The 17,315-nt window shown below is 42.9% G+C and overlaps 1 protein-coding gene across 1 annotated transcript in view; it reads left to right on the top strand.

The window, feature by feature from the left end:
- Positions 1-345: 345 nt before the first annotated feature.
- The window catches only part of LOC115316526 (cytochrome P450 3A24), a 31,644-nt gene continuing 14,674 nt past the window's right edge, over positions 346-17,315 (top strand). The window contains exons 1-6 of the mRNA XM_042293506.1: positions 346-445; positions 2,112-2,208; positions 13,016-13,068; positions 13,146-13,239; positions 15,386-15,502; positions 16,538-16,626. Coding sequence (XP_042149440.1) covers positions 372-445; positions 2,112-2,208; positions 13,016-13,068; positions 13,146-13,239; positions 15,386-15,502; positions 16,538-16,626 — 524 coding nt within the window. The 5' untranslated portion in view covers positions 346-371. The remainder of the gene's footprint in view (positions 446-2,111; positions 2,209-13,015; positions 13,069-13,145; positions 13,240-15,385; positions 15,503-16,537; positions 16,627-17,315) is intronic.

Below are 17,315 nucleotides of genomic sequence, written 5' to 3'. Positions count from 1 at the left end.
TTTTTCCTTTAAATATTGAGGTTCAAAATTTTTTCGTACAAATATAGAAAAACACTGACGTCTCTCAAGGCAACCTAAGCAGGTATTCTAAAGGTCTAGAAAGCTTCTGTTGATTATTTTACTACCTACGGCGCAGTGACACTGCAGGAATAGCCCACGCCTTTCATCCTACTTTTTTGACGTCCCAACTCTCTCACCAATATTATCTTGTATCTAGGCGCCATAATCTTGGATGCTAGTTTGTCAGAACAAATGAGCAATATCCTGTCAGATAAAATTTCGTTATTCGTAATCGCTGTATACGCGGGCTCCGGAAGGGTCACCACACGGGCACAACACCCGCAGTTGTGCAGCAGCCATCCGGAGCAAAGATGCAAGTCTTTAGCTATTTTTCAGTTCCAGAATGGGTGCCGTTAAGTCTAGCCATTGGATTTTTGCTGTTTCTGTGAGTGTCCTTTCTTATTTATCTCAATTTTACCCTATATCAAAAACATGTATTTCTGTCTCAATGAAAGACTACGTCGCGAATTGAAGTCAGTGCATACTGTTTTTAGTTACGAGGAGTGTTGGAGTTTTATTTGCTATTACATATAACTGACAGAAATTACCATCACCGTTCCTATCTACGTGGTGACGAAATTTCAGCGTTAGTATTACAAAATATAATTTGCCGAGAAAAATACAAGTGAAGTTCGTTATAGTTCTTGCAACATGCACAGTCTAAAAATATATTTAGTTCATAATATTTGTACGACATCAAAACCTTAAAAGTGACCATGTTCCAGGGTAAGTGCTTTTTACTACAGTGCCAATGTTGTACATGTCAAACCTCAATAGAAATTGGTAATAACCATGAAACCATTTTTGCACAAGATCCACCACATAGCTTAAAGGCTAAAGTAAAGTAACGGAATAGTGTAGTTGACTGATTTTTTTTTTCAACGATAGAGTACTTGTATTTTCGCGTAGATAACTCTCCGGCATGACATCCAAGTAACATAAAACTTTCAAGAAGTTATTCCATCAACATAGTTCACTAAACTTACGCTGCCTTTCTTTCGCAGCAAGTTACTTAGCTTAATTATATGCTGCTTAATTATATCCCCAATCAAATATCCGAATTCTATATTTCTAAGGTCACTGAAATAGTTGTACCCAAAACGCAACTATGTATGATCAAGTACCTCTACAGTCCTTCTCAAGGCGCGTTGAGTGGAACGGCGCACTTATTGCCCACGCTTACTCTGCTTGCGCGACGCCTTGAGCGCACCAGGTTGTTTTATATATACCTGTTCGTCTACGACAGCTCTTTCTTTTTGTACCACTCTCAGAATCTATATAAACTCCCATTGAATGCGTTTTTGCAAACCTGTAATAATGCACTTCAGCAACACTGTAAAATCGTTAATTACTTTTTCATCAAGATGTTTTTTTTTTAGGTTTGACTTTGGCAACAATTTGAGTATACTGCAATCTTACGGTAAATCCTATAGATATAATTTCTTATATGGCAGAAAAGAATTCGGAAGTTCATACGTCTGATTTTAGTATATTAATCCGATATCAGACACATCAAGTGAATATAAGTGACGCCACTTATTTTCCCCTAATCTACTTGATGTGTTTAAAACTATTTTCCATCGAGATAAGGTTAAAAGAAATTCGTTTACCTACGCTGAATAATAAAAATATTAGGTATATTGGAAGACGCTCAGAGAAATTTGAATAACAATTGAGATTTTAATGCACAGGCGTTTTAGAAAAAGTATTTCCATCTTCAAGTGTGCACAACCGCGAGCTGCAACTGCCGGTTGAACGGACTTCCTGGAGGAAAAACTTTTGCCGAAACTTTTGTGTATTAAAGTTTCTATTGTTATGCAGGTTTCTCTTATCGTCTCCAACTATGCCTAATAATTTTCTTATTCAGTATAGGTAAGTTATTTCTGCATTTTCTTAATCATTCAATTATGGGCGTGTAATTGTGTTTGATTAACAAACAGATATTTTTTAGGTAATATTACTTAATCTTGTTAACTACGATGAAGAATGTAAGCTTCGTATTTAACATAAATAATGACTATATTTTGGGGCCATTCTTTTTTTTTTCAAAGGCATGCAAGTCGGTACAGAAACTACTGGAAAGATCAGAACGTGCCCCATGAACAATTTTCCCTTTTCTTTGGATCTACGTTCCAGTTGATATTCAAGGTGAGCGTCTTGGCTATATTCTTTTTTTTCTTTGTAAACATGTTTTACCGCGTTGGTATTGTACGTAGTAATTTTTTTAGTTAAAATATTCAGTATTAAAAAGGAATAAACGTTTTATTGCCATAAACAACATAACATTCAGTGGAAGAATATCAAAACATATTGAAATGTTTCTGGCTATAGAAAATTGTTTCTATGGCATAAACCGATTTAAACATAACACAATTACAATACTTGGGTTACTGCGGCGAAAAAGGATAACTGAATAAAAGTTCTTTCACACATTTGCCTTTTGAGTAATGCGCGTTCAGTTGCAGAAAGGTGGGCGTGGTAACACGATACAGAGCACGTTTCTACAACCCTCAATCACTTCTGTTGAAACGTAGCCGACTAAAGTAAACAACCATTAGAACTCGCTAGCGAGATTTTCGGTTCAGCAATAGCAAAACAACATCCACGACAAACATGGCGGCACCCGGCAACAGCATCGGTACAGATGATCCTGGGGGCATTCCGCTGACTTCCGCGACTCCTGCTCTCCTAGTGAAACTCCAGCTTTGCGTAACCTGCCCCCAAGTCCCAACTGTTCTCTATCAAGTAAAAGCAGTTGGTCGTTCCCGTCTCGAAACGAGCAGCCGGATGCGCGACGCCGACGGTCACTGTCAACTGCAGAACCATCCTTTGCTTTCTTTTTAGAACGCTGCACTTAGGCGCCCGTTTCCGGCTTGAGCGGCGACGACGTCGCCGTCGTCGTCGGCGTTACTGCGCGTTGCATTATGGGACGTTTTCTATAATGGCGTCACACGTGACGTCACGTGTGACATTTCGAGGCCAAATTTCCCCGCTAAATTTGGCGGGAAAGTTTTGCTACATTTAGCGGGAAGGCTTTCACGCAAAATTTAGTGGGCAATTTTACCCCCGTGACGTCCCACGTGACCCCCCCCGTACCCTCCCCTCCTCCTCCTCAAGAGCTGCGCTCTAATTCGTCATTACAAAGAATTCTAAACGTCCTTCTTTTCTTTTTTTTTATTATGGGCACGCCGCCTCTTTCCACATAACTAGAGCCATGCGCAGAAAACAGTTTTATCATCAGCATCCAAAGACATTGTATTCGGATCCGAACCGCATCCGCAAAATTCAGAACCGGATCGGACCGTGAATCTGCGCATTCATTTTACATCATAAAATCAAATACAAATAAAAACAAAACAAAAAACATGTGAATGGTTTTAATAAGCCGTCTCCTTACCTTACTACAGAGAACACTTCGTGTTAGAATACGGCGAAGTCCTTTCATTGTATTCTGTTTTATCGTGTTTGTGAAATAAGCGATCATCCTTCCCGAGACACTTCGCGTCGCTGGAAAGATAACCGAAGTTATGAGATCGTCTTGAGAGTCCGTGACACTGACGCTTTGTCCAGAAAATGCGCTAAAGAAAAAAAATTTTAAAATTTGCTTTCCTTTTTTTTTTTTTTTTTTTGCTTTGTTAAACCTACTTTAAGCAGACTCATATTTTATAAATATGAAAATGAACAAAGGACAGACTAATACCATCATGTCATTTTGTTTAGGACAAACAATAAAATATGGTTGAGTAAACGCATTCCCTCACCGCAGCAAAGTACTCGTGTATACGCGGTAAGGCGCGAGTAAGCCGCTGGGAAAATGTCAGAATGTTCAATAATGGCAACACCTATCGGTTTCAGTTTTAAACACTAACCCTCAACTGCATGCTCGGAACCATATGCTTAAAAAGAACTCGGTGCCAACTGTCGAGAAAAAGAAAAACGCGCACACACGCAGCGATTAACTTCTCGAGGTTGCTGTGTGGAAGAAACAGAATATCCTCAATATGGACCGAATCAAAATAGTTCGCCTATCTTAAATTAATACCCGCTAAGGAGAAGTGTATCTCATTTCGTACACTTGATGCTAGGGTAGCATGCACAAACTGCACTACAAGAATGAGGTGCGAAAACTCGTGGTGGCGCAACTTCCACCACTCCAGAGGATCGAATTCAGTCTCCTTGAAGACACTTGCAGGATTCTTCTGCTTTTTTGTGGCTTGTAAGTTTTTTTTTTAGTTTTCTTCGCCTTAAAATCATCTTCCGGTCTTCCCTTCCAAACAAGAGCCCGCTATGCCCGGGACCGACTTATGCTCCTACATTTACTTTTCCCAGGGATAGCATTTTTGGCGAGATGGCATGTTCCAAAACGATATTTGGTTAGAATCAAATCTTTCCTGATGTAAAGTACAATTTTATCCCCGATTGGCACCTTTTATCTAACAGAACAGTTTGCTCCGGCAATACATTCGATGACGCACGTCATATAGTATCAATCACTCATTCACTCACACGCTTATGGGCCGCCTCGGCGAAAATGTAGATCCGGACCCGTGGATATTCGCATTTGATCCTCGACCGCAGCCCCTGGCATCCACATCCCATCCGCGATCCGCCAAATATGATTCCTCTTTATCCGCATTTGCCAGTTTACAGGGGATATCCGTGGATGATCCGCGGGTAATCCGCAGATATGCAGGGCTCTACAGATGACTAACCGCACTCGAAGGTCGAGCTTGTTTCAACCTTTTGCGATGTATTGCAAAACAATTGGAGTATCTCGCCGTTGCTAGGCGACGTGCTTCTGCAAGCGACCGCAACCATACTGTTCAACATTCGAAAGCAGTAAAACGCAAATGTCTGAACGAGTCCAATAGCGTTACGTCCGCGGCGTGCGTCAACAAAGATAGATTCTTGTTTTGGGAAGCTATACAGCAACAAATATACGCTCCCTACATAGTGTTCAGAAGCGGGTTATTCATACTATGTGTAGTGTTGAAGGTTAAAAACGCTTAGAACAGTACCGATTACTGCACACTACACTTATAAACCTCTTCTTACATACCAAATGTATGTCAAACAAAATCAACTTGTTTTTTTTTTTATCCATTGCTGATACACAACAACAATGGACCTTGCCCAAGCCGTTGTTTTGACACTTGGTCAGAGTCACGCACAAGGACAAATTATGGCCTCCAAATTATGATTTTTTGTTTTCCAAATTATTTGGCCAGCATGAAAAGATGTGACATAGATGTTATGAGTACGTTCAGAAGAAATATTCGGTTTCTGTTTCTTTGATACTAGCCTTGGTTAATTTTGCTTGAGGTGTCCTCGGTGCGAGTTATATTTTGTGCGCCCTGTGTCAGTTTTTCTTTTTTTATGTAATGTTCGCCAGGCTGCTACCCTGGCTAGTGCTCTGTATCACGGTTCTCTTGTCATGTTAGCCAGTGCGCTTCCAGTCTCTATGTGAGTGTTTTTTTTTTCAATTTCCGGTACTCTGTACATTATTTTGTCTGGTTCGGGTGGGGAGAAGAAACTTAGTAAAGCGAGAACACTGTTGTTTTTTTTCTTCCTCCCCCTATCCACTGGAGGGAAACAATAAAGTTGAAAGTTGCAAGCTGGCTGCGGTGGTACTATGTGAACTCCACAGAGAAGCTGAAGATTTTTGTTGAATGCTTAGGGAATACATACTGTGTCCAGCAGTGGCGTTCACACGAACGAAGGGGGAGGGGGACAATAAATAGTACCTTCCCCTCCCCCTGAAAAATTGCAGGCTAGGGGTAGGCCGGGTAGGAGGTTTGCTGGAGTAGGTCGATGCTTAGACAAACCCATCCAAACAAAAGAATGACTGAAGTACACTCTAAGAAAAAAGGGAGGAAAAAAGTAGCAACGGCGCGCCTTCCTCCCTTCTACCGACGCGCCTCCAAGCGGACACGAGAAAAGGGGAGGAACGAAATGTTTTTCTCCTTCTCCAGGCAGACGGGAGAAAGCTTTCGCCCTCCCGACTCATCGTCTTTCGGTTTCGTTTTTCGAGCAGGTCGCGCACGTTGTTTAATAAATAGCTTTTGAGTCGATTGAGCTTCAGCAGCAGCGAAGGCCGCCTGTAATTCCGTCTTCTAGTTTAAACGTCCAGAACATTTCGGTTGCATTGACATTTTTATCACTAATTTTATCAAACGAGCAAACGAAGCCGCTAGAAACAGCGAAGTCCCGGAGCAGTGCCAGCAGCGCCACGTACACTGGGGGATGGCCGTCTCCGGATTGCGTGACTCGCGCGGCACGGAACTACAGCCACTGCAGGCTGCAGCACTACAGACTACAGTAGCGAAAGCACGCGGAACTGTGTCGACGTTTTCGACGTTATGGAAACCGCAGGAACTGCGTCCAAGACAGGCAGGTTTTGCTGCCGGCTGCCTGGGTGCCTTCCCCCCTGAGTTTGGTTCTGTTTTCCGATGCCGAGTGCAACCGGCGTTCAACGTGGTTTTGTGTTTGTGCGTGTCAGCAACATAGCTGCAACATCGTGATGACAGTGTCGGGTTGTGAACAGAAGACTGGAATTATCGCCGATGTGACCATGTGTTCGCGTATCAGTGGTGTAACAAGAAGATAAGATCGTAAACTGTTGGGCATTGATGCCGCTGGTCGGGTTGTGATCGGAGGGGGCGGGGTGTCGCAGGTTGACATTCCGCTTTACATTAAAAAGTTTAATACCACTTGAGCGATTACGTGCAATCGATCAACGTGCGGATAGTCATGGTCTGAACAGTAGAAGCTCCTATCGTACAATGGTCAATGTGACTGTCGGAATTGTCTCGTCCCCGACAGCGATTGTGCTCAAGGGCAAGGACTGAACAGTACGAAATCGTGACGTAAAGTACGTATATTTACAGTATGGAATTTCGGCATTAAAAACAATAGTAGGTAAAATCGAAAAAAAAAGCTACCCTTTATTTTGCTGTTTAATTATACGGTTGCTGGAGAAACTGCCCTCCGTGGTGCGCTGGGATGAGCGCTAGAAGTTTTCGGGCTCTCCACGGCGTAGTTCCGTACACTTAAACCTGCCGCAAGTCGCGGCTTTGACTACATTCAAGTTGATCGAAAAGCAATTTCTCAGTCCGTGAAGCATCACTTCCAGCTACTGAATATCCGCTCTACAGAGATTAATTCAAACGGCAATTGCAGCTCTGCGCGAACAGCACAAATAGAAAAACAAATAGAAATACAAGCTACGACGTGCCGTGTGGGGAAACAAACTCATGGCTTCGAACCGCATTGGAGCGGCTTGATTTATTGGCTTTCAAATAATTACGGCATGATTGAGCGTTTACTTTTTAATAAGAGATTCAACCCCTGAGCCATTCAAAATACTCTCAGAGGTATGACATTGCAGGGAAAAATTCAACATGCTGGGAATATTTTTTATTGCTTAGGGAGTCACCGAAAAGTTCCGCACGTTCGAAACGACCAGTATAAAAGACGGAAACGCAGAGCACGGGTGTAGTGTTCGGGTTAGTGTGGTGTTCCGTTGTATTGATATTTGTGTTGAGCAGTGCATGTGCTTAATATATGTTCACCTGATGCTTGTAATAATGTGTATGGGTTGCATGTGTGTATAGTAGAGGGTCCTCAGGCGCAGTAGTGGCCTGAAAGAAGCAAATTATTTTTTGTAGAACATGAATTGGGCGGTACCTAGCGCCACCTAGCCTAGCTACTTGCAATTACTCTGCTTGACCCCGCCATCTGGTGGCTAGCGATTTAACCTTCTTTCACGCTACGCGATAAACAGCGGCTTCGAGTTCGTTCTTTCGAGAGCGGCTTTTAGTTTCGCGGAGTGAGTTTGCCCTTCTCCGTGATGTGCGGTTGACGAAGGAATTGTGATTCGAGGAACACCAAAGGTAAGACGCAAAGTGCGCGAAGTAACTGGGTATCGGTTGTCTCCGTTTAACATCGCAGTGCTGTTGACGAGAAGACTGAGTAACTGCTTTCGAAACGCAGGTTTCTGTACCTGTGGGGGGAATCTGGCTTCGGAAATAAACACAGTTTGCGGAAAGCTCGTGTTACGCTTTCATTTGCTGCTGCTCTCGTCCCGTACAAGAGACGTAGCGTCCTCGTTAAGCCTTATTGGACTCGATTTGCTCGATTCGGGGCCGCCATATTGAGATGCAAGCGACGGAGGAACTTTGCTCCCCTGCTTCAGGGACGAAGGTTTCTCCCTTTCTAAAGGAACATAGGTTACAAGACCGTTCCTCCCGTAAGGGAGGACTATCCGTACCCTTTTTTCTAAGAGTGTACGTGCAGACGTTGAGCCGTATCTTTGCTTCTAAAGGGTGTAATCCAATATTTCTCAGTGTTCTTCTTATGACGCTTCCCATGTTCATTACCGCCGAGGCTCGCCCTTTTGTCGCTCATTGGTAGAAAACAGAAAGGACTCACTATTTTTAAGAAAGGAGCAACTGCAGCAATACAGGAATGACGGAAAAAAGTTTATATCGAAAACAAACACCCTCCTCTGGTCCTCCTTTCTTCTTTCGTTATCACAGCTCGGCGCCACCGCCGTAAATACAGCTAAGTGATTCATTCGAGTTCAATGTTCAGTGAACGCGTCTCGCTTCTCTCTTTATTTCTCTTTCTTTTTTTCTTTTTTTTTTTTTCTTTTTTCGACTTTCCACAATTTGATAAGAAACGCCGACCGGCGCCACTGCGTTGCCGCGTTCAAGATAAATTACTGTGCCTCGCTGTTTCGTTCTTGAGGCTGAGCCCAGCTTCGCCTTCCCTTTGCAACTCTAGCTAGCCACCTGCGCCGTCCCTCTTCTGCCAGGGGCGGTGAGTGCGATGCACTGACCTTGTTAGCCGCGTGCGTGTTCATGCTGCCGGTGCCGGGGAAAAGACAAGCGTTCATCTTGTAAAACATCTTATCTGCCTTCGTTCACGTAACAATAGACTAGAAAGCTGTCTGAATCAATAAAAAGATCAGGGCACCAGCTGTCATCGAAACAAGTGAGAAAGACACGCATACTGCCGCTTAAAAAAGGAAGTTGCGCTTTGATTTCAACAACCTGTGTGCTAAACTTCTTATTTTCGAGGCAGTTAGTGTTACAGGTAAGCAGGCGAAGTCCTGCTCTCTTCGCGCTGGGCAGGGTTTGTCACACTCAAAATGGATTATGGTGTATGCCTAGACCGTCCCATACAAAGATATCCTATGATTGGCTATAGAAAATCCTTTGTATGGTCGGCTACAGAAAATTGGCCCAAACAGCAATAGCTCTTAGAGCGCAGCTCTTAGGCACCCGTTTCCGACTCATGCGGCGTCGGCGTCGGCGTCGCCGTCGGCGTAACCGCGCGGTGCATTACGGGTAAATTCGCCTGCTAAATTTAGCGGAATGCTTTCCCCGCTAAATTTAGCGGGAAAATTTTCCCGCTAAATCTAGCGGTAAAAATTTCCCCGCTGAATCTAGCAGAAAAGTTTCCCCACTCAATTTAGCGGAAAAGTTTCTGCGCTAAATCTAGCAGAAAAATGTCCCCGCTAAATCGAGCGAAAAATTTTCCCCGCTAAATTTAGCGGAAAATTTCTCCGCTAAATTTAGCAGAAAAAGTTGCCTGCCAAATCTAGCGGAAAAACTTCGCCGCTAAATTTAGCGGGAAAATTTCTACGCTAGATCTAGCGAAAACATGTCTCCGCTAACTCTAGCGAAAAACTTTTACCGCTAAATATAGCACAAAAAATGTTTCCGCTATATCTAGCAGAAACATTTCCCCGCTAAATCTAGCGAAAAAATTCCCAACGAAACTTAGCGAAAAACTTCCCCGCTAGATCTAGTGGTAAATTTACCCGCTAAATTTAGCAGAAAAACATCCCCGCTAAATCTAGCGGAAATATTTCCCTGCTAAATTTAGCAGAAAATTGTCCACGCTAAATCTAGCGAAAAACTTCCCCGCTAAATTTCGCAGAAAAATGTCCCGCTAAATCTAGCGAAAAAATTTCCCTGCTAAATCTAGCGGAATAATTTACCCACTTAGCGAAAGAGTTTCCCCTAAATGGGAGGTGAGCAGGAGAGGAGGAGGGCATAGCCTCCTCTCCGTACCTTCCCCTCCTCCTCCCCTCAAGAGCGGTGCTCTAATTCGGCGTTACAGGGAGTTGCAAACGGCTTTCATTTTTTTCTGTGGCTCTTTTAGTTTTTTTATGGTCTCGACTCTCGCCTATGGGCGTCTTTAGCTTTTCCTATGGCTTTATTTCTGGTTGGCTATAAAAGTCTTCAGCTTTTTCTATGGCTAACTAAATAATTTTTATGGCTCTCAGCGCGCTATAGACGTCTATAGCGTCCTTTGGTTTTTTTATCCTGCAGGCTATAGCTGTCCATACTTTTCCTTTGGCTTCGTTAGCCGTCTATTCTTTTTGGTATGGTTCTCTAACGAACCTTTCATGGCTCACTGTATGGTTCCCTTTAGTCGGCATTCTAAAGCTCCCTGCATATTTCTTCAGTTTCTTTAACCGTTTATTGTTTTTGTATGGTCTTGTATGGCTCATCCTAAGGTTCTCTTAGCTAGCTACACCTTTTCCCTAGGCCTCTTTTCTTACCAATAGTTCTCTGTAAGGTAGGATTCTGTACCTGTTTTGAAAACCTGTGATGATTCGCCTTTCTATAATACACTATATAAGAAACGTCCAGTTAACGAAAACATAAACAGAAGTACTATTTTGTCACCTTTATTTGAGGGACTGATTAAAGGATAAAAAGACCTAATCGTAAGGTTTATCCTTGTTTGACTCTTTACTCAGTAACGAGGACAATGACGTCCTCACTGGGCCTTCTTTCACAGCTTGAACTTCTGGCAGGGGTACTCTTCGACAATTCCCCGTTAAATTTAGAGAGGAATTGAATTGCTGTTGAGGTCACTTGACATCAACATTCAAGCTAAATCTAGAGAAACTCAATTTGTTCATAGGTGACGTCCAGCAAGTATGTGATGTCATTGTTGCCGCTAGATTTATCGGGGAAACTTAATTGGTGTTGAGCTCACGTGACGTCAATTTTCCCGCTAGATCTAGCGGGGAAACTGAATTTTTTCACAGGTTGCGTGACACCGAGTCATGTGACGTAATTTTTTCTCCTAATATAGAGGCGAACGTAAATTACTGTTGAGGTCACGTGACGTCAATTTTCCCGCTAAATTTAGTGGAGAATTGAATTGGTGCTGAGGTCATGTAACGTCAATTTCTCCGCTAAATTTAGCGCGATTACGCCGACGACGACGGTGACTCCAACGCCGCGAAACCCGGAAACGGGCGCCTAAGAGCTGCGCTCTAAACTGCGACATTGCGAGACTATGAGTATTAATTATAAATCAATAAATCATAGAATTATACCTATTTTTGATAATGCATTGGTTTTAACAACGTTAACGGACCGATGTTTCTAGTCACCCAAAGGTACCTTCATTTCTCGCAGCATTTGACAGTGTACATTTACTACCTTTTAGTTCGCATAACAGTATAAAGTATTTATAAAATAGTCGATAAAATTACTTGTCTTGATGTTTCTAATAAACTCGAGGAGCACAGAATATGTGGTGCGTGCATTACTCGCGCGTAATGTTGTTTTTTTTTTGTTTTTTTTTTTTGTGTGTGTTTAGTTGCCGTGGGAGTTTGGGGGGTTTCGGATGCGCTGCACAAACGACGAACTCATGTACCCTTCGGTTTATCAAAATTGTCAAGAAGGTTTAAATTTATTCTTGAGGGTAGTGTGCGAATAATCTGCTTTAATGCGTTTCAATGGGTTCTGCTTCTTCTGAGGTTGGCGTGTCGTGCTTTTTCCTATTCATATTCTTGAACTGCAATAAGCCGCCTGTGGTATCTCACGGGAGCCTGCGTTAGCTGACGCGCGAAGCAATGGCATCGGGCTGCGGATCACACAGACAGGGGTTAGATTCATGCCGAGCCGCGTCGTAAATATCGCTTGTTACAAATAATTACGCATAATTATGATTGCGTACGGGTAATTCATGTATAACTAAGTATGCCCTCTGATTGGATGATTACGCGTTGACTGATATAACTTATGTATTCTTTGATTTTTCTTCGCCTGTGTGTAACGCTTTGTCTTCGCATTCAAGCGTGACACTTGAAACGGGACACAGAAAAAGCAGTACTTAAACACAATCTATGTTAAAACGCAACAGACTTTTTTGAAACAGAAATAGCTAAATGATATGGAAAGCGTGTGTTCCCCGCATCCCTATCTAGGCCAAGCAGAGGCATGCTACCCGCGCTACCCGGTTACAAGAGAAGGCGGTATGCCCTTGTGGACAGTTCTCCCTCGCCTTTCTCGGGTGACCTGCCACTAGCACACCCTTCGGTAATACTCGTATCTGGAAGCGTCCGCCCCTCCGGGGAGCGAACCTACTATACTCCGTTCACCCATGAGCGGAGACAGAAGTGGGAGCTACGTGCCCGCCAGACAAATCAGCCGCCCCCCTTCCGTCACTTAGCACGACTGTACACAGGTGCGTATGAGCGGGAGCGTGATCACGTTGCGGAAGAGAGACGTATGACTGATACAACGAACACTTAGCTTCTACCGAAGTCTCAGCTTAGGGCTGAACGAAGTAGACCGTCAACCACGGGCACCTCCATTTCCCGCAGCGTATATAAGCCGGCCCAAAATAACGGCCAGGCCCTCGGTGAGGGAGGGCCTTGCTCCACGGAGCTCTGTTTGAGGCGTTTCCCCTTTCCGAGAATCTGCCCTTTGCTTCAGCGCGGGGTCCGACCGATGATCTTCTCACATTGAGGCAGCGCCGATACTTCGGAATTTATCGAGGGCAAAGAGTGTTGAAATTTTGAGTCATTAAACACATCCTTTTACGGACACACAGACATACTGTGTTTCTACGTGGTACCCCCTCCCCCAAAGGGGAAACTTACTATGCTACCACATTGTTTTGCTTCTGCTCTATATTTCAGTCGTTTCAAGTTGTCGAAGATGCGCTCTACAAAAAATACGGACGCTTGTTTGGGTAAGTTTGGTACAGACGTTTATGCTTTCTTGTCATATTTAATTTGATTCGTCAAGCACATGTTACTAATATTTCAGAGTTTTTGAAGACGGCAAACCAGTTCTTTATGTAGCTGAGCCTGAGCTGCTCAAGTCCATATTTGTCAAGGACTTTGCGCTTAGCCAAAGAGTTGTAAGTCAATCCTTTGTACCATCTTTTTAGGTTATGAAAATGTTGGGGGTGACATGAGATCAAAAAAACGCTTACCACAACCTTCATTTATATTAGAGAAACGGCTTATAAGGATTCCTAAAGTGTGTCCCAGATTAAACGTTTAAACAAATTTGAGTATACAATTATCACTAATAATTACTGTGAGGAAAGAACAATTTTAGAATTCATCGCCTCTAAATTAATGGAGAGCTATGCGTGAAGTGCCGCACCGCCCGAAACCTCTACAGACTCAAATGCGATGTAGACATTACAGCCCTCCAAAGACGGAAACACAAAGACGCAACCTAACAGAAAATCAATCAGTCGATGGATAGAGACAATCATTTCCAAAAATGAGATAGAGGTTGATTCTGGCGTATTTTTATCCCGTGATTTTGATTATCACGTTCATTTTCCTCGAAGGTGTAAGGAAATGAAAGAAAACACACCCAAAAAACTCCTACCAGTCGTTACGCCATATGCCAGGACCTTTCGGCCGCCAAGCGCATGTCGTTCCTGTGGGCAGCGCCATGCAATTGCAAGCTTGCAAGGTATATCCCCCCCACAGGCACCAGTAGTGACATCGTTTTCTGACCTTTTTTAATGCGAAAGCATTGACTGTCTCATGGAGCGAGCCGCGCCAAACGGCACCTTAAATCCTTTCTCCAACGGAAGCCAGCTCCCAGCTATGAACCCACGCGAAAAGCTAGCCAACGGCTCTTAAACTGCCCCTTCCCAAAGGAGCAGTTTTCGGCGTCGGTACCATTGGCTGGCGTGCGTCGACGAGGCTCCCACCGGCCGCTGCGCGTCAGTTGCAACGACCGCTCACCCCATGGCGCTGCGTGTCCGTCAGCGCGCCGTTAACATGGAGCATCCAAGGTCAGCGCGCCCAGGAGAGCGCGGGCGCTGACCGGCCACGAAAAGTACGCTGCAGATGAAATAAGAGAGCCGACGAACGGCTTGCGTGCTTTCGCATTCACAATTCATAGGAAGTGTTTAGGTGAGTCTCGAGCCTTTTTTAATATAGTAAGAGCGGGTGGCTTTCATTAGGGAGTTTTCGTAGATCGTTTTCACCGCCCCGCAACGCTCTCGGTAGACCCGCTACGATACCCGGAACTCTGTAGTCAAGGCTATCGGCGCGCATGCGTCGCAGCGGCTTCTTCGTTGCGGAGGGCTTAACGGAGGGGGAAACCCGGTCTACGAGAACTTCCTATAGACGCTGAAGATGCACGAGAGCGGAGATTCCGAAAATTCCAGATACGACCTCACGCTCCAAGAAAAAGGGGCTATACAGCGGTATTTTGCAAATATTTTTCGGGAGCCTCCGTACAACAACTTGAAAAATAACCTCAATTTTGGTGACCCTGGAGGCTAAATGAAGACAATTTGAGTGTTTTCCCTCAAATATAGAACCACTTCAGAATCTCCCTAAAAACATAAAGCTCGATCATATACGTAACATTATGAATTCATATATACCCCTATATGTTGGCCAACTGAATTTAATTTTGTAGATCTACGCACAGCGTGTAAGTCATTTTCGTACCTCTGGAAAATGCATAGTCTTCCTCTATAACTTTTTGGGTGCAAAGCATTTTACACGTATGATAGAAAATTCCCTCAATGTACATAGATTCCACTCTAATTAAAGTGGGCTCTGGGCTAGCGAACATATAAACAAACATACACCGTTTAGTAGTACTGCCATGACATAAACCCTCAATTTCTGCCCTTTCGCTGGTAGGATTTTCCATTCTATAGAAACAAAATCATGCTTCTCCCTGTAACAGTTTCGAAAGATGGAATTTTCTAATGGATGAAGTGGGTGAGTTTTACACATTACACGGCAGTGCAGTTTTGTCATAATTTAAGCATTCAAAAATAAAGCTTTGGCAGATCAACACGACACTTATTAATAGCAGCTGCGTACGTTCATAACATATTCGAATGTGTAGAAGCATGTTATTACAAAGTTCTCACTCTGAGTGTGCGGTGGTACCTTTGAATTGCATATCGTGTAGAGATGTTATAACGGTTATTGATGTTATATTGATAAGTTAATTCTGTACCTTGAAACATTACTGCAACTCTTCAAAGTATAAATTACCATTGAATAATTTCGTAGAGTACGAAATTCGACGACCAATACTTGGACAACATGATGACAGTGGTGCCTCCCAAGGAATGGAAGAAAATTCGTTCTGCGACAACCCCGGCTTTTACGACAGGAAAACTAAGAAAGGTAATGACCGTGGCCCTTTTGCAATGAGGAATTAAAGAAACCTGCGCCAGGGGACAACTTTTTATTATTGTTTACAATAACTGAACAAAAATGTTCACGGTTTATAAAGCTAGATTTTTTAAAATACAAATAAGGTGCTAGTAGTGATATAGCTTGTACTTTATGTGCTGGATGCAATGCACACGCCCGGAAATAAACATGTTACTGCGCATGCAATGGGTTTAGCAACATACTTAAAAAAGTCTAGTAAAATAAGTTATTTCGCTCCTTTTAAACCCCTGAGTGCAACGAACAACAAATTATATCGTGTGTGTTTAAAGTAATTGACAATAGCACAGATGCCATCTCAAAAGGCATTGGTAACAAATCAGTCTTAATTTTTTGTGTTTTTTTTTTATAAGTATACAATTATACATGCCAACCGAAGCTTGATTCAACATATCCTAAAGTATAGGCATGCCAAATTCGGTTGTCATCAGAAAATAATAAGAACAAGAATTATTTGGAGCGAATTGTGAAGATGCCCCAAAATTACAGATAGAGAGAAACACGCTCAAATGTTATCATTGATGTGAAGCGACGCTCTTTCGAGGCGGGAAAAAAAGTTTCTTGTTGATGTTTTTTGTGCGAAATCGAAGCTGCTGAAGAATGCAATGAAGTAAAAATGGCAAGGCCTAGATCTTAACATAAATGTAATGGCGGGCGACTTCACAATTTGAAGAATCGACCAAACAGAAATTGCTAAAATCTATGATGCTCTGGGTTGCCGGAAGTTCTTCAAATGCGTATTTGATAACTTTCGCGATCATAATCGTTAGTTATAGTTTTTGTGAACAAAAAATCAAGATTCAAAGAACACCATTAAACCTGAATTTATTTTTCTTTGTGGAATATTGCGCTTTTTGATTCGCATTTCCCCTCAAATGTATACAGGAAGCAAAACAATAAAAAAATAACCGTTCAATCAAGTTCAGGCCCGTGTCAACAAATTACCTTTCTCCTTTGTTCATTCTTCAAACTTTTTGCTTACTTCAGATGCACGACCTAATGGAACAAAGTGCCCAACACTTGTCTTGCAAGCTGAAAAACGCAGCAGAAAAAGAACTTGACGTTGACATGAAACGGTAGGTGTGTAGTTGTGTGTAATTTGAAAGAAGTCCTGGGATGACAATCTAAAATTCTAGCCGAGTCAATTGTCAAATGGGCCATACTCTCAGAAATAAATATGGAGTATCGTATTTACACACAGTATCCCCTATATAACACGCAAAAACCTACGATGCGACGTTCAATACCCTGGAGTCGAATCCGCAATACCAACTTTCACGAGCGGCTTGATAGTCGAGTGATACAACTTATTGGAATAACTAATGCAAGTGTCAAAGACTGCAGAAAACCACTTGAGGTTTTGTTAACCGAGCAGCAAAAATCTGAGTGCATTTTTTGTATGTGTCTATTAGCTACCTAAAGAAGCTCAAAAAAGACAGGGAAGAGGAGTAGACAGACAAGAGCGCTCTTGTCTGTCTACTTCCTCGTCCTTGTATTATTCGCACTTCTTTAGGTGATCATGAACCAACTGGCCCAAATTGCTACCTTAGCACATTAGCTATTTTTTTTAATTATATCGCATATCTATCAAGCCGCTCGTAAGGGTTGGTGATGTCAGTTCGACGTCAGTGGACTAAAAAACATCCAAAAGTAGTTTTTGGGTGTTATATATGAGACAAGGGGTGTTAAGTACTACACCTCCTCTTTCTGAGAGTGCACTTGTAAAGCTCACACTAATGTTACTTCAAAAGATTGATCCTCTCAG

This window comes from Ixodes scapularis, unplaced genomic scaffold, assembly GCF_016920785.2.
Source record: "Ixodes scapularis isolate PalLabHiFi unplaced genomic scaffold, ASM1692078v2 PGA_scaffold0__279_contigs__length_252992795, whole genome shotgun sequence".
Classification (NCBI taxonomy): Eukaryota; Metazoa; Arthropoda; class Arachnida; order Ixodida; family Ixodidae; genus Ixodes; species Ixodes scapularis.
Note: the sequence above shows the minus strand (reverse complement) of the source record. Positions and strands in the feature narration are given on the sequence as shown.